At 41.2% G+C, this 27,338-nt stretch overlaps 1 protein-coding gene across 2 annotated transcripts in view; it reads left to right on the forward strand.

Annotated features, from left to right (window-relative positions):
* Nucleotides 1–7,481: 7,481 nt before the first annotated feature.
* Nucleotides 7,482–27,338, forward strand: part of TBK1 (TANK binding kinase 1) — a 49,249-nt gene continuing 29,392 nt past the window's right edge. For both annotated transcript variants that reach the window (XM_026648776.2, XM_026648777.2), the window contains exons 1-7: nucleotides 7,482–7,843; nucleotides 14,157–14,276; nucleotides 16,256–16,396; nucleotides 17,451–17,580; nucleotides 18,510–18,691; nucleotides 19,989–20,149; nucleotides 21,465–21,575. In XM_026648776.2, the coding sequence (XP_026504561.1) occupies nucleotides 14,190–14,276; nucleotides 16,256–16,396; nucleotides 17,451–17,580; nucleotides 18,510–18,691; nucleotides 19,989–20,149; nucleotides 21,465–21,575 (812 nt within the window). In that variant the 5' untranslated portion in view covers nucleotides 7,482–7,843; nucleotides 14,157–14,189. The remainder of the gene's footprint in view (nucleotides 7,844–14,156; nucleotides 14,277–16,255; nucleotides 16,397–17,450; nucleotides 17,581–18,509; nucleotides 18,692–19,988; nucleotides 20,150–21,464; nucleotides 21,576–27,338) is intronic.

The raw sequence follows: 27,338 nt of genomic DNA on the forward strand, positions 1-27,338 counted from the left end.
CCCCTAGTAGCTTTTTCAACCTTCTGAAATAAAAAGTTGTCTGCAATGCAGTCCAAGAATTTGTTGGATAGTCTGTTTCTCCGCTGTGTTCTTTGGTACTGGAGCGAGAGATTTTACAAGGTGCCTTTAAAGTCTGTCCAGATGGAGGAGGGAGTCTCCCTGTAAGTGATATACATGGTGGGTAAGGCATTGAGTTGGTGCCTGGATGGGACTCCAAGAACAGTATCCTGATTTGTTCATGGATGTATATGAGCTTTAATGACCTCATCTCAAAACAGAACCACAGTTCATTCAATTATTTCAAGGATTCTCAAACTGGGGGTTGGGACCCCTCAGGGGGTTGCGAGGTTATTATATGGGGGGTTATGAGCTGTTAGCCTCCACCCAAAATCCTACTGTGCCTCCAGCATTTATAATGTCAAATGTATAAAAATGTGTTTTTAATTTATAAGGGGTGTTGCACCCAGAGGTGAAAGGGGTCACCAGTACAAAAGTTTGAGAACCACTGAATTATTTTATGTTTTTAAATCTTGTAATCTCTTCAACTAGGTCCCTATGGGAAAGGGGGGCAGGGAGTTAAGGAGAAGGGAAATATTATCTTTTGTGGAATACAAGCTTTCAAACTTTCATTTAAGAAAATAATTCCAGCTGTTGGAATAATTGCAGCTTTTGGATGTTGTGAAGGCCGAGACTATAACAGGATTCAAAAAAGAATTAGATAAGTTCATAGAGGAGAATAAAAGAAGGCAGTTAGAGACAAAAAGATATCCTACTGAGGAAAATAGAAAGGAATAAACTTTAGCAAGTCAGGTTCTATGATTCTAAGTACTGTAGTGCAATCTCTTTATCATGAAAGTGCAGCTTACAAATGTTTTTTTTGTTACATAACTGCACTCAAAAATAAAACAATGTAAAACTTTAGAGCCTATAAGTCCACTCAGTCCTACTTCTTGCTCAGCCAATCGTTAAGAGAAACAAGTTTGTTTACATTTATGGGCGATAATGCTGCCTGCTTCTTGTTTACAATGTCACCTAAAGTGAGAACAGGTGTTTGCATGGCATTGGTGTAGCCATCATCACAAGAGATTTACATGCCAGATGCGCTAATGATTCATATGTCCCTTGATGCTTCAACCACCATTCCAGAGGACATGCGTCCATGCTGGTGACAGGTTCTGCTCAATAATGATCCAAAGCAGTGCAGACTCACGCAGGTTCATTTTCATTATCTGAGTCCGATGTCATCAGCAGAAGATTGATTTTCTTTTTTGGTGGTTTGGGTACTGTAGTTTCTGCATCAGAGTGTTGCTCTTTTAAGACTTCTGAAAGCATGCTCCACACCTCATCCCTCTCAGATTTTGGAAGGCACTTCAGATTCTTAAATCTTGGGTCGAGTGCTGTAGCTATCTTTAGAAATTTCACATTGGTATCTTCTTCGCATTTTGTCAAATCTGCAGTGAAAGTCTTCTTAAAATGAACTGTATGTGCTGGGTCAACATCCGAGACTACTATAACATGAAATATATGGCAGAATGTGGGTAAAACAGAGCAGGAGACATACAATTCTCCCCCAAGAAGTTCAATCACAAATGTAATTAATGCATTTTTTTTTAAACAAGCGTCACCAGCATGGAAGCATGTTCTCTGGAACGATGGCCGAAGCATGAAGAGGCATATGAATCTTTAGTGCATCTGGCACATAAATATCTTGCGATGCCACCTACAACAGTGAATTGAAAAATACTGTTTCTTTTGTTTAATCACGTAACAGCCCTAGTTGAAACTATTGTAAATAACAGAATTATTAGACACACAGATGGATATGATGTGTTGGGGAAAACTCCATGTGGCTTTTCAAAAATCTATTAGAATTCTGGGGGGGAGGGAGGGAAGGCTGTTAAAGAATCATGTGGACAAGGCTGATCCAGTATATACAGTGTACTTGAACTTTCAGAAAGTCTTTGACAGGGTCCCTCACCAAAGGCCCTTGAGCAAAGTAAGCAGTCATGGGATAAGAGGGAAGGTCCTCTCATGGATCAGTAACTGATTAAAAGACAGGAAATAAAGGGTAGAAATAAATGGTCAGTTTTCACAGTGGAGAGAGGTAAAAAGTTCGGTCCCCCAAGGATCTGTATTGGGATCAGTCCTGCTCAACATGTTCATAAATGGTTTTGAAAAAGGGGTAGACAGTGAGGTGGCAAAGTTAGCAGACAATGCAAAATTACTCAAGATACTTAAGTCTAAGGCTGACTGGGAAGAGTTACAAAGGTATCGGAAAACTGGGTGACTGGATAACAAAATGACAGATGAAATTCAATGTTGATAAGTGCAAAGTAATGCACGTTGGAAAACATATTCCAACTATACCTACAAAAATGAAAGGGTCAAAATTAGCTGTTACCACTCAAGACAGAGATCGTGGAATCATTGTGAATAGTTCTCTGAAAACATCTGCTCAGTCAGCCAAAAAACTCCAACCCTAACAATGTTAGAATCTATTAGGAAAGGGATAGATAAGGAGATAGTAAATATCATAATGCCCTATATAAATCAATGGTATGTCCATGCCCTGAATATGGGTGCAGTTCTGGTTGCCCCATCTCAAAAAGATATATTAGAGTTGAAAAAAGTACAGAAAAGGGCAACAAAAGTGATTAGGGGGATGGAACAGCTTCCATATGAGAAGAGATTAAAAGGACTGGGAGTTTTCAGTTTAGAAAAGAAACAATGAAGGGGCGATATGATAGAAGTCTACAAAATCATGAATGGTGTGGAGAAAGTGCATAAGGAAGTGTTATTTACCCCTTCACACAACACAAGAACCAGGTGTCACCTAATGAAATTAATAGACAGCAGGTTTAAAAATAAACAGAAGGAAGTACTTCTTCACACTATGAGCTCGTTGCCATGGGATGTTATGAAAGCCAAAACTATAACTGGGTTAAAAAAAGAATTAGATAAGTTCATGGAGGATAGGTCCATCAGTGGGTATTAGCCAAGATGGCCAGGGATGCAACCCCATGCTCTAGGTGTCCCTAACCCTTTGACTGCCAGAAGATGGGACTGAACAACAGTGGATGGATCACTTGATGAATTGCCCTGTTCTGTTCATTCCCTCTGAAGTGAACAGGATACTGGGCTAGATGGACCATTGGTCTGACCCGTATGTTCTTAAGATCTTGTGGGGCATAGTTAATATCTTAAGTGTTTGTACAACTAGCACATTGTAGGTTTTGGGCATCTTCATAATACAAATAACGATATTTGCCTGGGAAGAGGCCCAAAAAGCTGAAGCAGAGAGAAGGACAGCAGACTAGAAGCCAGGAGTTTCAGAGAAAAAGAATGCTCCTCCTTTCCAGGGGGTAAAGGCTTTTGAATTTACTAGAAACAACAATGGATGAGTTCCCAAGAAGAGTACCTTAGTAGGAATCCCAGCAGCTTTGGTGTGGGGATGGTCAGACTTTGCCTTTGCCTCTAGGCATTGCCCCTAGACAGAGGGACCTCTCAGCTTTGTTAAGTCTTCCGGCTATTAGAGCAGTGGTCTCCAAACTTTTTTGATCGCGCACCCCTATCAGTAAAAAATTTTTGAGCACGCACCCCCTGCCGCGCCGGCTCTACCATTTTTGCTGAAGCAAAAAAAAAAAAAAAAGGTGCTCGGACTCCCGCCTGAACTGCCGAAGCAAAAAAAAAAAAAAGCACTCCTCCTGCCGCGCACCCCCAAGGATCCTCTTGCGCACCCCACTTTGGAGACCACCGTATTAGAGGTCTGGTAAATTTTTCAAGTCACTTTGGAGACCACCGTATTAGAGGTCTGGTAAATTTTTCAAGTCCTAGGTATTATGCATGCAAAGCAAAACTGGGTCAATTCCTCCTGCTGACTAACATACAAGAAAGAGCACTAAACTTCTCATCTCAACCAAAGCAGTCAATGCTCCGCCCACTAAAAGATCAAAAATTAAATCAAAATAATCCACAATCCATTCCTACTATATACAATCCTTTCCTGGATTCACCAAACACTAACCTGCTGACAAATAGAGCAAACCTCCCCACCAAAAACTGAAAAATGGTCAGGATGCTAAACCAAAACCTAAAATATCAATATATGAGTCATTGGGAAGAACAAATTAAATCAAATAGTAAGCTAGACTCCTTTAGGTCTCTATACAGAACTACTTCCTCATCAGTGATCATAAGCTAGAAGTGAAAATGAAACAAAGTTTTTAGAGCTAGTTCAGAAAGGCGCAGTAATGCAAGGAGGACAAAGGACAGGTTGAGACGGAGACATTCTACTCTAATGTCCAAGGTACAAAGATGTGTGAGAAATTATTCCTAGCAATTTGAAAAAATAAGTTTTAATGAAAAATCCGCTCCCTCGCTCTGGGGGAAAAGGAGAGAGATTACAGAAGAGGCAATGTGTATCTTTTCTGGCATGTTTAGTATGTTTCCTTTTTTCTTTCTCAGTTTTTGCCTTACCTTGTACACTTTTATTTTGTCCCGCTATGTTGTGTACTATGTGCTCTGTATTGTCCACTTCTCCCCAAAGTTTTAAATGCACTCTCTCTTTCTGGGTGCCTCCATTTTAGTAACATCAGTCAGTATCATCCTAGTTGTAAATCTTTAAGGGAGAGAAAAGAGTGAGTGGATTTGGGAAGAAGAAGTGGTGGTGGTGGTGGTGGTGGTAAAGAGAGAAATGAAAAAAGAGGAAGTAATAGATGCTGCATACACATAAAAAGATACATTCTGAACTATTATAACAAAAAAGGAGGAGTGAAGCCAGAATGGGAAAGGAAGCAAAACAAAAGGAAGGAAAAGATGTAGGAAGTTATATTTTTAGAAGTTAACTAGAAAGTTGATTGAAGATTGTTAAAAGCAGGCCAGAATACGGTCACTGCCTCTATGAAATTTTAAAGGAATAAAACAATTTCTTCCTATTATTCCTTTAAATTGAGGTTTGTGATGTTGGGGGAATGGTTATTTTTTACCTTGGCTATGGTGAAACCAGAGTAAGTTGCAATGGTGTATTGTATTAGTTAGGAAGGAATATATGGGCCCCAAAAACAAAGGTGTTAATATGACCCTGTAACTGTCCAACCTGAAACTGTTTTAAATAAGGTTGGAATGCAAAGATCTGAGCCCACTTAATACGATGGCAAACTCATTCTTAAACATTTTTAAACCCTTTATTAAAGATACAGGGGGAAAACAGAAAGTAAGAGCATTTGAAATGTAAAGTATTAAGTAAGGCTTTCATTTTAAAAACATCCCTTATTCCCTTCAGCTGTGAAGAGTCTTTAGAACAGAGGTGGCCAACCTGAGTGCCAAAGAGCCACAGTAATCAGCAGCCCCTCCCCCCCCCCCCCCATCAGCTCCCAGCACCTCCCACCCACCGTTAGCCCTGCTGATCAGCACCTCCCGCTCCCTCCCTGAACCTCCCGAAACAGCTGATCCGGGTGTGCAGGAGGCTGTGGGGTGGGGAGGAGCGAAGGCATGGCAGGCTCAGGGGAGGGAGCGGGAAGGGGTTGAGTAGGGGTAGGGCCTGTGGCAGAGCCAGGGGTTGAGCAGTGAGCACCCCCTCAGCATATTGGAAAGTTGGTGCCTGTAGCTCCAGCCCCAGAGTCGGTGCCTATACAAGGAGCTGCATATTAACTTCTGAAGAGCTGTATGTGGCTCCAGAGCCACAGGTTGGCCACCCCTGCTTTAGAAGATTACAAAAATAGAAAAAGAACACCCTTGTGTGCAGTCTTTTAGATGGTACTGAAGATAGTAATTACTGTTATTTTTGAGAAAAGTTAGCTGAGATGGGCTGGAGCTGGTATTGTTGCTGTTATTAACGTCCATTCATAGGAAAACAATCTTCCCCTTCTCTTGTCTTTTAGCCAGCCAGCATTCACCAGAGCTAGCTTTTCCTCCTGAAGTCTCTTTTTGAAGACCCCAGAAAGGGAATGATGGGCAGAATAGCTCAGTGGTTCTCCATCAGGGGTACACATACCCCTGGGGGTATGCAGAGGTCTTCCAGGGAGTACATCAACTCATCTAGGTATTTTGCTAGTTTTACAACAGGCTATATAAAAAGCACTAGCAAAGTCAGTAGAAACTAAAATTTCATAGAGGCAGTGACTTGCTTATACTGCTCTATATACTATAAACTGAAATGTAAGTACAATATTTATATTCCAATTGATTTATTTTATAATTATATGGTAAACATGAGAAAGTAAGCAATTTTTCAGTAATAGTGTGCTGTGACACTTTTGTATTTTTATGTCTGATTTTGTAAGCAAATGGTTTGTGAGGTGAAATTTTGGATATGCAAGATAGCCTCCTGAAAGAGGTACAGCCTGGAAAGGCTGAGTGCCACTGGAATAGCTCATCCCCTCCACCCCCAATTAGGCCTAATTTCCAACAAAACAGTTTTGGTCTGTTTATTTCCAGTCCAGCACTTCTCTTGTTTACCAGGCATGACCTTAACATAGTCCTTGAATTATATCAGTAGGCCTTTTTGTTTAGGTTAATACAGTCTTATTTCCTTTTGCACCTTCTCGCATCAACATTTGTTGTTATAGGTTAGAGACATTTTATAAACTTTCTCTAACTTTTTACAGTTGAACTCACAATTAGTGTAAATTTGTAGGCCCAATCATCACAAGTGCAAGCTTTTGTTTGCACCAAGGCGCCACGTGTACATTAAGCATTTCCACTGGTGTAGCTATATAAGTGTGGTTATATCAGTACAAATATCCTAGGCTTAGATCTGATTCCTATTTTCACTGTTTGAGATTTTTGTCAATATTTTGTACCATATTGTAAATGGTTTTCCTGTCTGCTAGATTTTTGTCATCCATCAAATGAAGTCCTAGATCTGATAGCGTGCTAGTCTGTTTTGTAGGGTGCTATGGCTCATGCAATTCTTTTCTACTGGTCTTGGCATACATTACTTTTAAAAATAAGAATGGAGGTGGACAAGGGACCTCTTACGTAAAAATGTCACATTTGAATCTTTTGGGCTGTGAGATGATCACTTTCTAGTCAGCCATTAAATTGTTTAGTCTTTGAATAAAATTGGTAAAGACAGAATTCTTTGTGTACTTGCAGTCTATGTGCACTTTTCTGCTGAACAAAAAAGATTCAGTAGATTTGACTCTTGGCAAGAGGTAGTCAAGATGGCATCATGCAAAGCAGCAACCCCATCTTCACTATATCCATGCCACCTGGCACATCGCAGGTAGTGGGTCTCATTATCTGGAAGACATTTTTAGTCCAATGTTTTTTTCAAGCTTTTTCGTAGCATGGACCTTGTTTTAATACAGAAACTGCCCCAGATTGCCTCAGGGACCTGTCTCATGCCATTCAGGTCTGCATAACATCTCTTTGGCATCTACAGCAGTTACCAATATGGGAAAATTATGTTTGACTAGGTACTTTTAGTAGAGCTGGTTGAGAATTTTTGAAGTTTTGATTAAAATATGTCACAGAAGATTTCCACTGTTTGACTGGCTGTTATTTTGAGTTGTCTTTAATGCCTTTTAGCAGCTTAAGAAAGGAGGAGGACCCACCAGCACCATGTGACCAGCCAGATTGCCACCCAATTTGTGTACTGTACTGCTGTCTTTTGTGCTATATGGAGCCCTTCTTCCCTAGCCCATGTGTTAAGAATAAGTAATGATGGAAATAGATAAAATACGGTAGATTGGAGCTGCTTCATAACTTTGGATCTATTTTGCAAGAATTCCAAGTCTTTACCTGGTGACTCCGCCCTTCACACATTACAAGATGATTGGACTTCTCTAAATGCCTTGGGACTGGCTTATAAGAAACACTTTACACATATATTCTCATTAAGGTACTGTACATTACTAATATTAGAAGTTATTACAAGTAGAAACTTGTTCAGCCAAAATCATTTGAAAATTCCTGTTTTAATGCGGTGTTCCCCTGAGTACTATTAGAAAGTCAGGCCCCTGCCTGTGCTAAGCACTGTAATGTGACTGATTAACTTGATATTGCAGCACAACTTCCTCCACTCTGTTCATTTTCCTGTGGTAAAATCTCTTCTGTGTTGTTACAGACTTTCTTTGCTGTTGTATAAACCAATGATTTCTTCAAACAGAGTTGAACAACTTAGATGATAAATATGTTTCCCTTAGATCTCTCTAAGAACAGGAAGTTCTTTTATATCTTCTTCCTGCTATCACAGGGGTGTGGGGGTTTGATAGTGCTTTTCATAAGAAGAGTAAGGAGGCTTTTCTTGGGGGCTGGCGGGGAAGGAGGATGGGGGGGGGAAATCCTGATACAATGAATGACCAAACTGAACTAATTCAGGTTCTCCTTAACTCTGAAGTGTTCATAGTTTTGTGTTCCATAATTTATGGTAACTTACTGTTTTCTTTAGGCATTGACAGTGCACACAGTATGTGAGATATTACACTTTTTGGAGACGCTCTAAAAGCTGGTTGTATTGGACTTCTGCTGAAACAATGAGTATTATAGTATTGGTTGTGTATGAAAAATTAGAGATTTGCTTTAATTAAAATAGATATGTTGTGGGCCTTTTTTAAATTTGGAAAATTTAGAATCTCTTATTAAAATCAGGAATTAACTCATAACATGATTGAGTTATATTATTAATAATTGGGGGAAACTATCCAGGGAAATACTGCTTATCTGGCACACCTGTTGTCAGAAGCAGTTTAGAACCCATTTGAGGGCTAGGAATGGGACTCTGGTTGCTGACAATTTTCCTTTATACCATGCTAGTATAAGAGAGTTGAGCCGCTTATCATCTGTATCTTTTCAAGGACAGCATATACGGTGGCTTTTATTTATGTTACTTAGGCCCTTATTCTGTAGGATACTTTATTCAGGTGCCGGGGTCTGCCTGTGCAAAACATGGGCATTCTGATCTATATAGGTCTTTATACTGTCTGTCTCCTCACTGTAGTATCTGAGCGCCTTCCGGTAGTGCATGTTGTCTGTTCTCTCATCCTCTCCTCAGGTGGAGGAGCATGTGCAGTGGAGTGTCTTGTTTAGGTAGGGAGTTTGGATTGGTTTGTTTTTTATACATATATCTGTTGCTATGTGTTTTTATTAGAGAAGATGAGGTGAAAAGTGTGCTTTGCACTTTAAGTGGAAAGTGGCTAGGGTGACCAGCCGTCCCAATATCGAGCAGTTTGTCCCGCGTCCCGACTGAAGTACGGTCGGGACGCCATTTGTCCCGATATTTTGTTTCAGGCGCTTTTTGCACACCTGCCCCCCCTTGTTACTTAGGCGGCGGTGACCGGCAGGGGGAGTAGGGGGAGTGCCTTTTCAATTGTTACACTCACCCGGCATGTCCGGGTCTTTGTCGGCACTTCGTTGGCGGGTCCTGCAGTCGCCGACAGTATTCGGCGGCGGGTACTTCCTTCTTTGGTGGCAAGGTTTATTATCCGCCGCCGAAATGCCGCCAAAGACCGTCAGCGACTGAAGGACCCTCCGCCGAAGACTCGGACGGGTGACTGTAACAATTGAAAAGGCGTTCCCCCTGCGGCGGTCCCGATATTTTGGAATTCTCATCTGGTCACCCTAAAAGTGGCAGGGTTTGTGTTGGTCCTTAGTTCCTGGGGGAGGGCGGAAAGGGGGGTCATTCCACAGTCTCAGACTGTCCCCAAGAAAGTTCCGTCTCCCACACAAGTGAGCTTTACTGTGGTTGTAGAGTTCCATTGTGCTAGAAGAGTGAAGTTGTTGACCCAGTCTTTGTTTCGGAGCTTTAGATGGTCTTTTGGGCATCCTGGGCCCAGGTCATGGACCACTTGGGAGAAAAAATTGAGACCTTGTACTTGATTAAAAGTTCTATGGGAAGCCAGTGTAGAGAGCAAAGGACAGATCTGATGTGCTCACAGTAGCCTGTGTTGCTGAGAAAAGAGACTGCAGCATTTTCTACTAATTGGAGTTTCCAGAGTGCTGAAGGTTCCATGCCCACCTATACTGCATTGCTGTACTCCAGCCAAGTGATGATGAAGGCATGAATAACTGAGGCCAGGTCTTTGTCCACCAGGATAGGATGGAGTCTCATAGCCAGCTGGAGATGGTAGCTATCACTACTTGTTGCGGTTGCTATGTGAGAGCTCAGTGAGGAATCCAAGAGTACTCCTAGACTATGGATTGAGTTGACCAGTTTTGCAAATCGTTATTTTTATTAGATTTTAAAGGAATCTTTCAGCTTGAAATTTTAATTAAAACAAATGCGTTTAAAAGTAGTTTCAGGGATTACATCTGCTCCTGCACCCCTTGCTGCCTTTTGTGAGCTCACAATTGCAGGAAAATTCCCAGACTATAGCTGGGAAACAATTTAATTGACTCTACCCAAAATGATCTAAAATTAAGAAAGCAAAAAAACTTGAGAATTGGAGAAAAATCACTAGTTTCTTTCAGATGTAATAGTTATTACTTCTAACAAGTTGAAAATATTAGAGTTTACATTGGTTCTTTAATTATCTGACTCATGTGAAACTAGCCTCTTGGAACCTACCCGTCTGGAGCATCCATACTTACACTGAGGTAGGGCCATATCTTTCAGTACTCCTGTCATACTTCCTGGGGTTACCCAGAGTTGTGAGGCACTTCGCTACTACCTGCCCATGCCCTTACCAGGAGAAAGCCTTGTCTGAGCCTGACAGGGGTCAGAACCCCACTCTACCAGCCACAGGCAACACAAGCACTCCTCCCTCAGCCTACTCAGGCTCCGCTCTTCCTCTGCAGGTTAGCATTAGACACACTTTGGCCCTCAAGCCCTTTGAGGGTCCCCCTGAAGTGTCCAGCCCCATGTCCACTGGATGCTCACAGAATTCACAAATCCACTGCTCCCAAAAGAACAGTACCCCCAGCTCACCAGTTACACCTCAGAGCATAGCTCTGCTTGATACACAACTCTTATATGTTTATAGTGAAAACAAGTAAAAATGTATTTAATAAAATGTAGAAGTTTGAGGAGAGCCAATAAAAGTATTGAAAACAAATGGATAAATATAAAATAAAAACATAACACATGATCTAGAATCTAGACTTACTTAATTAGTTTCTATCATATCATATAGAGCAAAAGCTTATCCAAAATCCTTCCAGCATTTGTGACAGGGTCTGCTCACCACTAATAGTCCTCCTCCTGGCCATCCTGGGGATTGGCTCTGCCAGACATTGCACCCTTCTCTGGCAGTGTCTTCACCCATCCTGTCTCGTCCTGTGGCCCCTCTTGCTCCAGGAATCGCAGCCTCCTCTTTGGGACTCAGCCTCCGCCTGGGTCACCATACATATTCCCCTACTGGGGGTGATGTAACAAAGTCTTTCCTGGACAAACCATCCCAGGCAGTCTGCTGGGGGCACCAGCTAAAGGGAAGAACACGTGATCTCCCCATGTGACATCCCCACATGACTCCACCCAGCCCAGGGCTCTCACGCTCTCCCCATCCCTTCCCCACCCCACATTACCGGGGTAGCTCTGTCCTCCCATTGTGCCAGCTCTGAGCATATTAGAGGGGCAGGGCAGGGCTCCGGCTCACTTGGCCGCTGTCCCCAGATGCTGAGCCTGGGTGGGAGGCAGCCTGCTGCTGCCATAGCCAGCCTCTGTCCCAGTCAGCCGCTATGCTGCACTGGGCGGGCAGCATCCCAGGCAGTGGGGCTGGAAGAAGCTCTGTTCCCTCCTCTTCTCTTCTGGCCCCACCCCTCCTCTCCCTCCAGGGCCAGCTGCTGGGGGGGGGGGAGGGAGAGAGAGGGGGCACTTGACCCTTCATGCCCCTCCAACAAGTCATCTCTGCGGCCAGGCCTGTCCTCTACTTTGGATTCCAGCTCAGGGGCCCTCCCATCAGCAGCCAAGGCCTGCACTGTCCCACCTTGCTGCTTACCCCTGGGCCTTCTCCTGCCTTCCTGGCTTCCCTGTTCTCTGGGTTCACCAGCCTCCCTCATCTCCAGGAATAACTGTGAACTAACCTTTAGCCTCTAACACACCTCCCTCCTCCCAGGGAGTGACTGCAGCCCCCTTCTGCTGTCTGCGCCCTGGCTTTAAGGAAGTCTTGCCTGTTTCCGTCCAGCTGAGCCTGGTCCCAATCAATCCTCTACTCCCTGGCTGCTCCTCCAGGTGCAGCCGATGGAGTTAGTTGGACCACCTGGCCATATAACCCCTTCCAGTCTTGTGTGGGGTAGACACCCCATCACAGCATATTACAGCCAGTCTTGGCTGTGATCTTCCTTTCATGAGAAAAGTCATGCTATCCTCTTGCCTCCACAGTGGAAGGATATTATCTCTTTCCTTGCAATACCAGATGTATCACCTCCTGCTGTGTGGTCCTTTCTATAGCTTTCACAATCTGTTATTTATTTTGCAACTTTGATTAGTTGGTGGCTCCATATGCAAATAGACTTCCATTGTGAGACATACAATGCACAATATATACCTGACCAGACAGAGAAAGGTAAGAGACTCCTAATCCCATGCCTGAACAGAATCTGTCCACAGATGGTCACATCCTGGTCACTCGCCTTTAACTTTAAGAACATAATTTTCAGTGTAGGTCTAAGTTCCCTGTAAGCTGCGCAGCAGCCTATTTAGCGCCACACAGGTGCTCAAGGAACCCACCTGGCCAGGACCTGCCAGGGAATGGGCGCCCCAACCTAGCGTGGCCCCCAACCTGCTGTGGCCGGTGGCGGTGCGCCTCAGCCCCAGACCTGCCACAGCCTGGGGAGGGGCGTCTCGAACCCAGGCTCGGTCCGGACCTGCTGTGGCCGGGGGAAGGGCGCCTCTCCCCCCAGCCCAGGTGCTGCTGCGGGGAGAGAGAGCTGAGGGGGAGAGGCGCCCTCTCCGCACCATAGCCCCAGAGCAGCCTTCTGCACCCCAAACCCCTCATCCCCTGAGTGCACACCCAAACCCTCTGCCTCAGCCCTGAGCCCCTCATCCCCAGCCTCACCCCAGAGCCCGCACACCCAGCTGGAGCCCTCACTCCCCCCTGCACGCCAAACCCCTGTCCCAGCCCTGATCCCCTTCCAGCAGTCTGAACCCCTCAGCCCCAGCTGAAGCCCCCTCCTGCACCCCAAATCCCTCATCCCCGGCCCCACTCCAGAGCCTGCACCCCCAGCTGGAGCCCTCACACCCTTGCACCCCAACCCTCTGCCCCAGCCCTGAGCTCCCTCCCACACTCCGAACCCCTCGACCCCACCCCCACCACATGAATTTTGTTATGTGCACCAATATGAAGGTGATGTTTCACACATCACCTTGATATTGATGCACATAACAAAATTCATTCTGCACATGTGTGGGAAAAATTAGAGGGAACACTGGTGTAGATACATAATTTCTTAAATATTATCCATACATACATTTCCATGTAAGCTGCTGCCTCTTGGTAAAGACCTTTTGTTAATTATTATGCATGTACCTGACCAAAGGATCCCTATTAAACCTCGTGCATCCCCTCTGTGTCAGTTGGCATCAAAAGGACCCTGGGTCACAAACTCCTTATTTCAGAGATCACAAAAACAATGAGTAGTCCAGTACTCCATGCATCTGAAGAAGTGGGTTTTTTACCCATGAAAGCTTATGCTCAAATAAATTTGTTAGTCTTTAAGGTGCCACCGGACTCCTCATTGTTTTTGTGGATACAGACTAACACGGCTACTTCAGATATTTGATATCACATAAACCTGCCATTATCTCACTTCCATTGTGCAGTTTCTCAGATATGCTGAACCATGGAACTTATAGAAATGTTGCTTCTCTTAAAGGAAAGACACAATTCCCACATTATTTGAAACCTTTTGTATTATTTTCCTCTATCTTTTATGGTCTCTTTGTGCCACATTTAGAAGCTGACAAAAGAATGGTTATTCAGACCTTTATTTGATTTTTAGTTGTTTCTTTCAATTGGAGGAAGGGAAAAAGAAGACTTCAAACTCTGTGACAGATTTTATATCTGAAATGTTAATTTTCATTTTTGGTAGCATTTAGCTTGCCTTCGTTTCCATTCTTCCTGCCTCTCCATCTCTCTAATTGGTGGATTTTTAATTCCTCTGTTAATTCTTTAAATCTCTGGTGTAGTGTTTCTCTGTTTCATTAAGAATGTATTGATTTTCCTTTTAATTTTTGTGTGTGCAATATACTCAGTAACATTTATGTTTTTATTTTTAAGCTTGAAAAGAGAATCGACTAATCGAGAGAAACCATGCAGAGCACTTCCAATTATCTATGGCTTTTATCTGACGTTCTAGGACAAGGCGCCACTGCAAATGTTTTTCGTGGACGACATAAGGTTTGTGTGGAGTAAACAAATTGGTTACCATATAGTAAATATTTTTTTCAAGAACAGGGATCCTTGTATTAATTCTTAAATAGTCTTCTTGTCTTGTTTCCTTTGTTAATGCATGGAAGTTGTTTTTCTTTCATTAATTAAAAGAAAAACTAGCTATTCGGTGAATACTGCCTATATACTAAATCCACAGGCTGGATTCAGTAAGAAAACAATCATTAAATCTGGCACCTGTAATGTGAAAGCCCTTGAAATCTGTTCATCTTTATGGAAAAGTTTTGATTTTTTTTTAATTGGGTATGTTTGTGTAAGAAAACAACACAACTTTTATGATATTTTATCTTAATGTCCCTAATAATCAGGAAAAAATGTGTAAGATACATGTTTTTAAACATCTTTATCGTTATTAATAACACAACTCGTATTAATACTGAAATCATTTGTAAAATGTACCATTCTTTTCACTGTGCTTGCTCGATGCCTTTTGCATTTTATCCAGTTTGGACAGTGAAATTAAGCAGTCATTTTCTGGTTCTTATGCACAAGTACACAATGCTGTTTCTGGTTCTTGTGCATAAGTACAGTGCTGTTGAGTTTCCAACAATGCAGGGAAATGTTTAAATAAACAAGTAGAAAAGACTCTTTTGGGGCCTAAATTACTAAACGTATATGTCCCTTTTAAATTGGAAATAAATATATATCTGTGTCTTTTTAAAGAAACTGTTATTTCTGAACTCCTTTGGGGGGGGGTGGTAATCTTCATTCCAGACAAATATTCTATTTGGACTCTCTTTACCTAAATTTATTTTCTAATATCTGAATTTATTATTATTTAATATTAGTCAGGTTCAGGTAACTGTTGTGCCAAGTGCTATACAAATACAAAGTAAGACATGATCCCTGCCTCACTATGTTTTTGTTTCCAGAGGTAGATTGGTTTTTAACATTATCCAGAGTGCTTAATTATGTCTTAATTTCTTTAATTGTCATACTAACGTATATAAAAACTGTGAGAAAAATAACCCAACTGCTAATACCTTCTCTTGACTATAAATTATTAACAATCGTTTTATAATTTTAAAGGAAAACTGAAAGGATTTTTATCTACCAAGGTGTTTTTTGGGGGGCTTTTGTTTTCCCCTGAAATAGCTCAGGATATCACAAACTGTAAAAGCATATGGAGCTGCACTGCTGTTTGAGATGTAATGGCTATCCAGTGGTGTAGGAAAAAATGCTAAATCCCAGGATTCAGGTCAGCAGATAAATAAAGCCCCAATCCTGTAAACACTTTTACATGATTAGCCCCACTGAATCCGTGTGAATAACTTTTCCCAAGATTGGGGCATAAAGCAGGAACTAATTTTTAAGTGTGTTGTTCTGAACTGTATTAATTGTAGTTTTTAAACCTCTACATACTTGGCTACGGGTTTGGGGCCTTACACAAATTTTCTAGAAGATTTTCAATTAGTCTTTGTACAGATACTAAAATCTAAAGTTACTCCTCAGATTTCTCCATCTTCCAGCTTTGTGAAAAATTATCCCCTAATTGGTGTTTATTACCTGAATGTAGATGGGAGTTGAGGCTGTTCTTTGTCATGAGATTATGTATTTTGTCTCTCTCTCTCAAATTGTCTTGAGTTTGCAGTTCTTTGTGTGTCCTGGCATTGTCTGTTAACAACCCTCAAGTGTTTGTAAAGAAGTAGCTTATCTTGAGCCATTTTTCCTTCCTGCTTGTTTTTCCTTACAGCCCCCTATTAAACTAAACCAATATATTCATATAGTAAACATTCCAATAACCAGATGAACATACAATATTAATAAATTATTGCAGAAAAGCTGCAATTATATCATACTTGTATATAAGTTTGAAAAGTGTTCTTGGGATCCTTCAGGATGACTGATACTATATACATGTTAATTATTAAGGCTTTTTTGTACTTGACTTTGATTTTTTTTAAATAATCTGAATATTTTTCTGATAGAAAACTGGGGATTTATATGCCGTCAAAGTATTTAACAACATAAGCTTCCTTCGTCCTGTGGATGTTCAGATGAGAGAACTTGAAGTATTAAAGAAACTGAATCACAAGAACATTGTCAAATTGTTTGCTATTGAAGAAGAGGTAATTAGCTGATGTGGTTTGTAGTAATGTCATCCATGATCCCTGCATATGTATTTCATGTAAACTCAGCTGTATGGGATAAGGTTGTATTTTTATTAAGAAGTATATAGGAGCCTTTTCCTACTGGCTTCTCTCCTTTTGCTGAGAATCTCACCTGACCTGGAGCCACAGATTGAAAGATAGCAGAGGCTGAGTGGTGATACTGCTACTGAAATACATAACTGACTCCTAACAGCCTAGCACATCAGTACACTTGCCTTGCTGTCTTTAGCATACAATCAGGTTCAGTGCAACAGGCACTGAATCTGATCCACTGCATCCACATGTGCATATTATGCAAATACTGTCCTAATTTATAAAATCTTAAATTGAAATTAAGATAATAGATTTTAATTACACTACTGTACATTTTATATTAATATGGAATGCATGCTACTGTCTGATTTGCTCTTGCTTGATAATTTTGCAGCTTATTCACAAACTCTCACTTTTTAAAAATATAAATAAGATTTCAGGTGTTCCACAAGATTGTCAGAAGATAGGCATCTTGCTGTATAAAGTTCACATAATGATAGAGCAGATGTAGAATTGCATCCAGGGATGATTTAAAGTAGCACTTCTCAAAGTGAGGCTGGCTAGGGGTTCACAGGAAAATTGCTAAAATGCAGAGGTCGGTAAAGACTTTGGGGAGGGGGAGTAATCGAAGGAGAGAAGTAAAAGTGCTGCTTCAGGCTCTTCTTCCAATGTAGTTCCTCATTTTTCATTTGCCTATACTACCTACTACTCTGAGAGGGCCATTTTAAAGGTGAAGAAGGGCTAGCACCCATAATCTTGTGGCCTCCCTAGTTTCTTCCACACTCAAGATAAATTTTAAAATGGAACCAGTTTTTCTTTTTTCTTTTCTTTTTTTTAAAAGCCATCAGAGTGAGACTTGTATATAAAATAGCATCAGGTTACAAAGCTTTGAAAATAGGAGACTATGACTTGATGTAATCTCTGGCATTATTAACAGTCTTCATATCATTGCCAAATCTTAATATTTTTTATTTTTCAGACAACCACTAGACACAAAGTACTTGTTATGGAATTTTGTCCATGTGGGAGCTTATACACTGTTTTAGAAGAGCCATCTAATGCCTATGGGTTGCCAGAGTCTGAGTTCTTAATTGTGCTGAGAGACGTGGGTATGTGGGATTTAATTTTTTTAACTCTGTCTAATTTGTCCTGTTGCTCAGCTGTTGTTTGGTTTAGTTTGGAATTGGAGTGTTAAAATTCTTAGTTTGACAATATAGATGAAATCATATGGATTATAGTACACCTCTACCCCGATATAATGCGACCCGATATAACACGAATTCGGATATAACATGGTAAAGCAGCGCTCTTGGGGGGGGCGGGGCTGCGCATTCTGGCGGATCAAAGCAAGTTCGATATAACGCGGTTTCACCTATAATGCGGTAAGATTTTTTGGCTCCCGAGGACAGTGTTATATCGGGGTAGAGGTGTATTATTTTTAATCTATATCAACAAATGTAGTTGCATTATAAAACTATTTATGATTTTTTTCTAAAAATTAGATTTTTTTAAACGCAAAGATTTTTTTTGTCACACACTGGACTGCCTTCTTGACAGATCATCACAGAATAGATTGTGGGGAGTAATCAAGTCCACCAGTATCTGCCCCCTATCGCTGCAGGAAATCTGGCAATTAAAATACGTCCACTTTATCTGCTCAGTGTTCCAAAGGATGATGGCAAAACCCATCGTCATCTCTTGTTTCCTATATTATAGACAGTCCTCTGGGAAGAGAATAAGATCACTAAGGATTATAAACTCTTACCTAAAATAATGGATGAAAATAGGTTTCAGGAAAGGCATTTTTGAGAGCAAGACATACCATTATTTGCTGTTTGCAGAAGAAAAGGCAAAGATGATTAGAATAGAGACAATAGGATATTCTAATCCTAGTAGCAGCAGTGGTCCTTGCCCTTCTCCTTTGCACACACTGAAAAACAGTAGTCTATGAAAGTATATATGCTTTTTTGGTATTTTAACATGTGTCCTGTCCGTGTTGATACGTATGTACTAAATGCTGTACAACTCTGTATTTAAGTGGCTGGGATGAATCATCTCAGAGAAAACGGAATAGTGCACCGTGACATCAAACCAGGGAATATAATGCGTGTTATAGGTGAAGATGGTCAGTCTGTTTACAAACTGACAGATTTTGGAGCTGCTAGAGAGTTGGAAGATGACGAACAGTTTGTTTCTCTCTATGGCACAGAAGAATATTTGGTAAGCCATTTAATTTATGACTGATGGACTTGTTGAAGCATGGGATATTTCTTAGGCTAGGTCTACACTAGGGGGAAGGGTTGACCTAAGATATGCAACTTCAGCTACGCGAATAGCGTAGCTGAAATCGGCGTATCCAAGGTCGATTTACCTGGCCGTGAGGACGGCGGTGAGTCGACCGCTGCCGCTCCCCCGTCAACTCCGCTTCCACCTCTCGTCGCAGTGGACTTCCAGAGTTGACGGCAGAGCGATTGGGGATCGATTTTATCGCGTCTACAGACGCAACAAATCGATCCCTGATAGATTGATCACTACCCACCGATCCGGCGGGTAGTGTAGACGTGCCCTTAGTGAAAACTGAATAGCTGAGAGACATAAACCCAGTTTGGAACTCATTTACCAATGGCACATCTAGTCCGGTAGTTACTGTTATAACATCAATCCTACCTTTTGCATCTTTTGTCATGCCAGGCCTCTGCTGATCTGGGGAACAAGTGCGTTGAAGTCATTTCCTGACCCAGATTCTCCATGTTTCATTGCGTGATATAAAGAATTGCAGCATAGATTTATTAGAGCTTCCTTGCCTCTCCCTCTCTGGATATTTTTAAGTGTTCTTGTGAACTGTTTGGATGATGCTGGGATATTGCTCAGATCCACTTTCCTGATATTTGTATTGACCAGGCAGTGTGCAAGGGCACTGTAACTTGGAATTTCCAGTGTAGTGTTTTAAAGTCAGAGTATTTTAATTCCACAAAGAGACAGGTAAGGGAGCCAGTATAGTTAAAATACTTACATTGAATTTGAAAGTAAGTATATTTTTGTGGCAAAACAGAAAACAGTTGTCCCCTCTGCTTCTGTTTACATGCCCCTCACATGCCAGTGTGCTAATACATGTTCTCAATGCTTTTTTTCTGTGTTCTTCTTAATGCATTTTCTGAAATAGTAGTTTTTGTAGTGTTTCTTTTCCTCTCCTTTTGTGTGGCTTTTCTCTCCTAATCTGTAATTTCATCTGAATTTTCTTGGCTAAATTCTCTTTACTAGATTTTGAACTTTATTGTAACAAGGGTGGCTATAAACGGCTACTGGCTCTGGCTGAACAATTTTGCAGTATGTTCTTGAAGTGCCTGTAGTTTGAAAAGCTTATGCAAATTCTACAGCAGATGCTAACTTCCCGTTTTGATGAAAGAAATGCTTAGAAAGCTGGTGTGTCCTGCTGTGGTTGCTTGCTTGAGTTTTGGTGCTTTATAATTGTTTACAAAGCAAGTTGTTCTAAGTTTCCCCTTTTTTCCCCCTTAAGCATCCTGATATGTATGAGCGAGCAGTGTTGAGGAAGGAGCATCAGAAGAAGTATGGAGCAACAGTTGATCTGTGGAGCATAGGAGTGACATTTTACCATGCAGCAACAGGGAGTTTACCATTCCGACCTTTTGAAGGGCCTCGCAGGAACAAGGAAGTGATGTGGGTAATTTAGAGGGAGAGTTCTGTCTGTTTATAAATGAATTCAACCAATAAATATATCTATATCAAGTGTTCTGTGCACACGCACACAGCAAACAGTGTAAAAATAATGCAAACGGTGGGCAGATTTCATATTTAGCAAGGCTAGTGCCATGGGAAGATTTCATATTTAACAAGACTAGTACCTCGTGCAGCACATTAGACCTAATCATGCAGCAGAGCCTCCAGAAAATTGTGACACTACCTTTTGATGCCTCTTGCCTTCTTTGCTGCACTCGTGGTCCAGTACAATCTGGAAATCTACCTTGTGTAATTTTCTTATGTTACATTCAATTAATTTTGTAGTGTCTAAGATCTTACATTTTCAGTGCTTCAGACTTCTATTTTAACAAGTAGCTGCCATTTAGGTGTTGTCAAATGACAGCCAGAAATTTGGCCAATTGGGTGGAGGACAATTGGGAGTTCTGGCATTGAAGAAAGTATGGGAGCTGTTTTTGGTATCCAGGAGGCAGTAAAGTCTTTTGCTGCTGAGGAGGAAATGCATCTTGTCATTCCCTCTCCCTTTGCAGACAGGGATTTGGGATAAATTGGAGTTAGAGGCTTAATATTTTTAAATGAAAGTTTAGATGAAGCATGAAAGATGATGTCAGTTAGCTGTTTGAATCTTCCTTATCTCTACACCATGCGTGTGTAAAGTAACGTTTTTCCTAGAGCTAAATACAGTTTAATACAGAGTTCTCTCCTTTCACACTTATTCCTAAATTTTCCGTTCAGAGTTAGGAAAAAATTGTGAATGCACAAAAGTGTGCCAAAATCTGTGGCTATTTTAATATTAATGTAATCTCTGCTGAACCCAAACTATATTCCTTTTCTCCCAAATGAACATTTTTGATAATATTATGCTATACATTTCCTGGAACCTTGCAAGTTCAAACCAGTAAATGCCTGTACTATACGGACATAAAAATCTGACTTTAACATTTTTATTTTTTCCAGTGAGTTCCTGGATCCCCTCCTTAATTTTTTTTCAATCCTGAGTCAGCCAAAGGGGCTTCTTCAGTTCAGCATAAGGTGTTTCTTTTCATTAAACATTAAGTGTATTATTTCAGCACCCTCTGCCAGTCTGGAGATGAGCCCTGAACATTGTACTCCTACTGAGCAGCAGATTGGCCTAAATTCTTGTACTAGCTTTAGAATTTTTAATTTACATTACAAGGTCCCATTAGAGGATCCATTTACTAGACTTGTATTTGAAGAGATAGTAATTCAGTATTGCATATTTAGTTTGCATATTTATTTTTGTAATATCTCATAGGTATAAAATAATCACTGGAAAGCCTTCTGGTGCCATATCTGGAGTACAGAAAGCAGAAAATGGACCAATTGAGTGGAGTCGAGATATGCCTATTTCCTGTAGTCTTTCTAAGTAAGCTTATTTGAATTTTTTACCAAATACTTCAGTGCTTACCTGAGTAAAGTTTTTCTCCTTATTTTCTCAGTATAAGATGTTTGGGACTCTGGCTGTCTCTGACTTTTTTTCTTTGAATTTTTACAGCAGCCCTATATTATGTTCTTTTATGGGCTACAAAATGCCTCTCTTTCCATTCCATCCAAGTGCTTCTGTAACTGTTCATTTACCCAAGAGCACTCAAGTGGTGAAAAAAAGTAATATGGCCAAGAACCAGCCTGTGCAGGGAGGGGGAGAATATGCTATTGCACAGGTAGGCATTAGCTCCATTACCAGAAGAGAGGATAATTATTACTGTGGATATACTGTAGTTTGTTTAAACCTTAAGTTTGACCTCCATCCTCCTGCCTGAGTGTCCTAAAGTGTCGAGGAGCTAGAAATTATACACATTAATTTAATTGGAAAAAAGTCAGTAGAAAGAGACTTAAACTCTTCCCCTTCCTCCAGAACAGAGTCATCTTTGTAGACCTGATACCTTCCACTTAAATATCCAGTTCTTGATCCCCATAGAGCCTTATGAAAATGTTCCTCCTTGTTGGTATTCCTGTATGTAACATAGGATTTAACATTACAGAATATTATTTGATCATCGGAACCATACCAGGCTAATTTAGGCACAAAAGGACAATTTCCCCTCATACATGTTGTAGTCAAACATTAAAGGAAAAATGAAGGTGTTTAAATCAGAATAATCCAGTTCTCAATATTTTGGTAACTAATGCCTCATTTCAACAGATGCATAAATTGAAGCATTGGAATGGTTCAGTTGACTTCAATATGATAAATGAGAGAATTAAAATGAGTAAATGAGCCAAAAATACGTAAGTCAATGGAATTGCTCACATTCTTAAAGTTACACACATACCTAAATACCTTGCTGAATCAAGGCCTAATTACTAGGGCTGTCAAGCGATTAAAAAAATTAATCATGATTAATCATTTGATTAATCGCATTGTTATTAATAGAATCCCATTTATTTCAATATTTTTGGATGTTTTCTACATTTTCAAATATATTGATTTCAATTACAACACAGAATATAAAGTGTACAGGACTAACTTTATATTTATTTTTTATTACAAGTATTTGCACTGTAAAAAACAAAAGAAACAGTATTTTTCAATTCACCTAATACAAGTACTATAGTGCAATCTCTTTATCATGAAAGTTGAACTTACAAGTTTAGAATTAGGTACAAAAAAAACTGCATTCAAAAATAAAAATTTAAAACTTTTGAGCCTATAGTCCACTCAGTCCTATTGTTCAGCCAATTGCTCAGACAAACAAGTTTGTTTACATTTGCAGGAGATAATGCTGCCAACTTCTTGTTTACAATGTCACCTGAAAATGAGGACAGGCATTCTCATGGCACTGTTGTAGCCAGTGTCACAAGATATTTACGTGCCAGATGTGCTAAAGATTCGTATGTCCCTTCATGCTTCAACCACCATTCTAGGAGACATGCGTCCATGCTGATGAGAGGTTCTGCTTGATAACAATCCAAAGCAGTGCGACTGACGCATGTTCATTTTAATTATCTGAGATGGATGCCACCAGCAGAAGGTTGATTTTCCTTTTTGGTGGTTCGGGTTCTGTAGTTTCCGCATCAGAGTGTTGCTCTTTCAAGACTTCTGAAAGCATGCTCCACGTCTCGTCCCTCTCAGATTTTGAAATCTCACATTGGTACCTTCTTTGTGTTTTGTCAGATCTGCAGTAAAAGTGTTCTTAAAATGAACAACGTGCTGGGTCATCATCCGAGACTGCTATAACATGAAATATATGGCATAATGCGGGTAAAACAGAGCAGGGAACATACAATTCTCCCCCAAGAAGTTCAGTCACAAATTTAATTAACACGTTATTTTTTTAATGAGTGTCATCAGCATGGAAGCATGTCCTCTGGAATGGTGGCCGAAGCATGAAGGGGCATACGAATGTTTAGCATATCTGGCACATAAATACCTTGCAACGCTGGCTACAAAAGTGCAGGTGACATTGTAAATAAGAAGAGGGCAGCATTATCTCCTGTAAATATAAACAAACTTGTTTGTCTTAGTGATTGGCTGAACAAGAAGTAGGACTACATGGATTTGTAGGCTCTGAAGTTTTACATTGTTTTGTTTTTGAGTGCAGTTATGTAACAAAAAAAAAATCTACATTTGTAAGTTGCACTTTCACAACAGAGATTGCCCTACAGTACTTGTATGAGGTGAACTGAAAAATATTATTTCTTTTGTTTATCATTTTTACAGTGCAAATATTTGTAATAAAAATAATATACACTTGGATTTCAATTACAACACAGAATACAATATATATGAAAATGTACAAAAACATCCAAAATATTTAATAAATTTCAATAGGTATTCTATTGTTTAACAGTGCAATTAAAACTGCGATGAATCGCGATTAATTTTTTTAAGCGTGATTAATTTTTTTTAATCGCGTGAGTTAATTGCGATTAATTGACAATCCTACTAATTACCTTTTCAAAATTAGTCTCCCTTTTTATAAGGGAGAGAGAAGTTGTTCTAGAGCTTCATTGTAGGAAAAGTGGCTCTGTCTTAAATGGAGCTGAAATGGAATGGAGTTTGTAGACCTAATTTATATATTCACTTTACTTATTAAAATTAATTCCTAACTGAGAAATATTGGAATGAAATAAGAATTTCAGAGAATTATCATGTAAATTGCATGAACATTTTCTTTGCCTCACATTGTGTAGTAACCTTTCCAGTTGTATTATTGTCCCTAAACAAATAATATTTTCCATCGTGGCAGTTTTGATAAGAGTATAAATAGAAGTACACCTCTACCTCGATATAATGCTGTCTTACCGCGTTATATAGAACTTGCTTTGATCCACCGGAGTGCGCAGCCCCGCCCCCCCGGAGCACTGCTTTACCGCGTTATATCTGAATTCGTGTTATATCGAGTCACATTATATCAGGGTAGAGGTGTAGAAAAATACTAAAGTGTGAACCAGGAACTAGCTGTAATATAAAGAAACTGTGAGTCAATTAAAGGGACACTATCAACTTGAAGTCTAATCAGTTTAAAAAATATATTAAAAGTCGTTTCAGGTATTATGCCTGTGTCCTTCTGCCAATTTTTGAGGGTTTTGCATTAATATTTTCCTATTTTTAAAAAGAAAATGACTATATGCAGTGTTTTCCAATCAGTAAAGTAAACAAATGGGGAGAAAAGAGTGTTTTCCATGTATACTTTAAATTATAGTGCTATTACTTGTTACAGTAGAAGTTAAAAACAATTATAAAGTAAAAGTATGGTTTTTAAGTTGAAGGTGTCCCTCTCACATTCAGATGCAGTTTGAGACTACAGATTTCAAAGAGCTCCATATAACACTAACACAACCTGATTTTAGCTTTTGAGTGAAGTCTCTGCCTCACAGTTAGTCATTTCATAGTTGGGGGCAATAATTTTTCCCATAAACTCTTGTGAAGAAAATAGAGCTGTCTCCATTAGAACAGGTTGGGAAAGCTGTACATTATTTTTGAAAGTGCTGCAGAGAGACCATGTTTAGCCATCTATTAGAAAACTATTCAGTTATAGGTTTGTGGGGTGGGATTTTCAAAGTGATTTAAGAGCACAATTTCTGTTGACTTTAAATGGGATCTGTGCTACTAAGTCACTTAGGCTCTCTTGAAAATTGCAGGTTTGATTTGTGTACACATACCAGCATGTTAATAATATTAATCTCTGCATTAGCCTGTAATGAAGAACAGGTACAAATGCAAGATACACCTCTATCCCGATATAACTTGACCCGATATAACGCGGGTTCGCATACAACGTGGTAAAGCTCTGACACGCTGCTCTGAGCAGCATGTTAAGGGTGCCGGCTGGGCCGGGGCCGAGGGGTTGGATAAGGGGCAGAGGGTCTCGGGGGCGGTCAGGGGCTTCCCCCCCCCAGGGCCTGGGAGGCAGGAGCTGTGGGGGGGCACTTTTGGGGGTCCCGCAGTCCCAGAGTGGCCTGGGGGATTAGCCGGGGGCCGGGAGCCGCCCGCTCCGCTTCCCTCGCCCCAGCCCCAGCCGTGTCGCTCAGGGGAGGGGGCTTGGGGGAAGGGATCCCCCCCGCACTCACTGGCAGTGGCAGAAGCAGAGCAGCCCAGCCCCAGGCCGCTCCACTCCGCCACCTCCCAGCCGCAGCGCTCCGCTTCCCGCTGCAGGTGAGTGCGGGACCTTTCCACGACCCCAAACGACACAGCTGGGGCTGGGGCAAGGAAAGTGGAGCGGGCTGGGGCTGCGGCGCTCCGCTTCCCACCGCCGGTGAGTTCGGAGGGTGTCCTTTCCCCAACCTCCCCGCACTCACCGGCGGCAGGAAGCGGAGCACCGCAGCTGGAAGGTGGCGGAGTGGAGCGGGCTGGGACCGTGTTGCTCTGCTTCCCGCTGCTGCCGGTGAGTGCCTGTCAGGGGTAGGGGATGTGGATAGGGGTCGGAGCAGTAAGGGGACAGGGAGCAGGGGGGTTGGGTAGGGAGTGGGATCCTGGGGGTGATTAGGGACGAGGGTCTCTGGAGGGGGGCGGTCAGGGAACAAGGAACGGGGGGGGGGGGGCAAAGCAAGTTCAATATAATGCGGTCTCACCTATAACACGGTGAGATTTTTTGTCTCCCGAGGACCGCGTTATATCGGGGTAGAGGTGTACTTAAGATGGCTGCTGCCCCACTTTAAAGTAATCACTTGAAATTTCCATAGAATCATAGAGTTGTGGGACTGGAAGAGACCTCGAGAGGTCTTCTAGTCTAGTCCCCTGCACTCACTGCAGGGCTATGTATTATCTAGACCGTCCCTGAGACGTGTATGCCTAACCTGCTCTTAAACATCTCCAATGAGGGAGATTCTACCACCTCCCTAGGCAATTTATTTCAGTGTTTAACCACTCTGACAGTTAGGAAGTTTTTCCTAATGTCCAACCTAAACCGCCCTTGCTGCAATTTAAGCCCATTGCTTCTTGGCCGATCCTCAGAGGTTAAGAACAACAATTTTTCTCCCTCCTCCTTGTAACAACTTTTTATGTACTTGAAAACTGTTATCATGTTTCTCAGTCTTCTCTTCTCCAGACTAAGCAAACCTATTTTTTTTTTAATCTTCCCTCATAGGTCGTGTTTTCTAGACCTTTAATCATTTTTGTTGCTCTTCTCTGGACTTTCTCCAGTTTGTCCATATCTTTCCTGAAATGTGGCACCCAGAACTGGACACAATACTCCAGTTGAGGCCTAATCAGCGCGGAGTAGAGCGGAAGAATCACTTTTCGTGTCTTGCTTACAATACTCCTGCTAATACATCCCAGAATGATGTTTGCTTTTTTTGCAAAAGCGTTACACTGTTGACTCATATTTAGCTTGTGATCCACTAATACCCCCAGATCCCTGTCCACAGTACTCCTTCCTAGACAGTCCTTTCCCAGTTTGGTATGTGTGTAACTGATAGTTCCTTCCTAAGTGGAGTACTTTGCATTTGTCCTTATTAAATATAATCCTATTTACTTCAGACCATTTCTCCAGTTTGTCCAGATCATTTTGAATTTTAATCCTATCCTCCAAAGCACTTGCAACCCCTCCCAGCTTGGTATCGTCCGCAAACTTTATAAGTGTACTCTCTTTGCCATTATCTAAATCATTGATGAAGATATTGAACAGAACTGCACCCAGAACCAATCCCTGCAGGACCCCACTCATTATGCCCTTCCAGCATGACT

This window comes from Terrapene carolina, unplaced genomic scaffold, assembly GCF_002925995.2.
Source record: "Terrapene carolina triunguis isolate 2854851 unplaced genomic scaffold, T_m_triunguis-2.0 Scaffold68, whole genome shotgun sequence".
Taxonomy (NCBI): domain Eukaryota; kingdom Metazoa; phylum Chordata; order Testudines; family Emydidae; genus Terrapene; species Terrapene triunguis.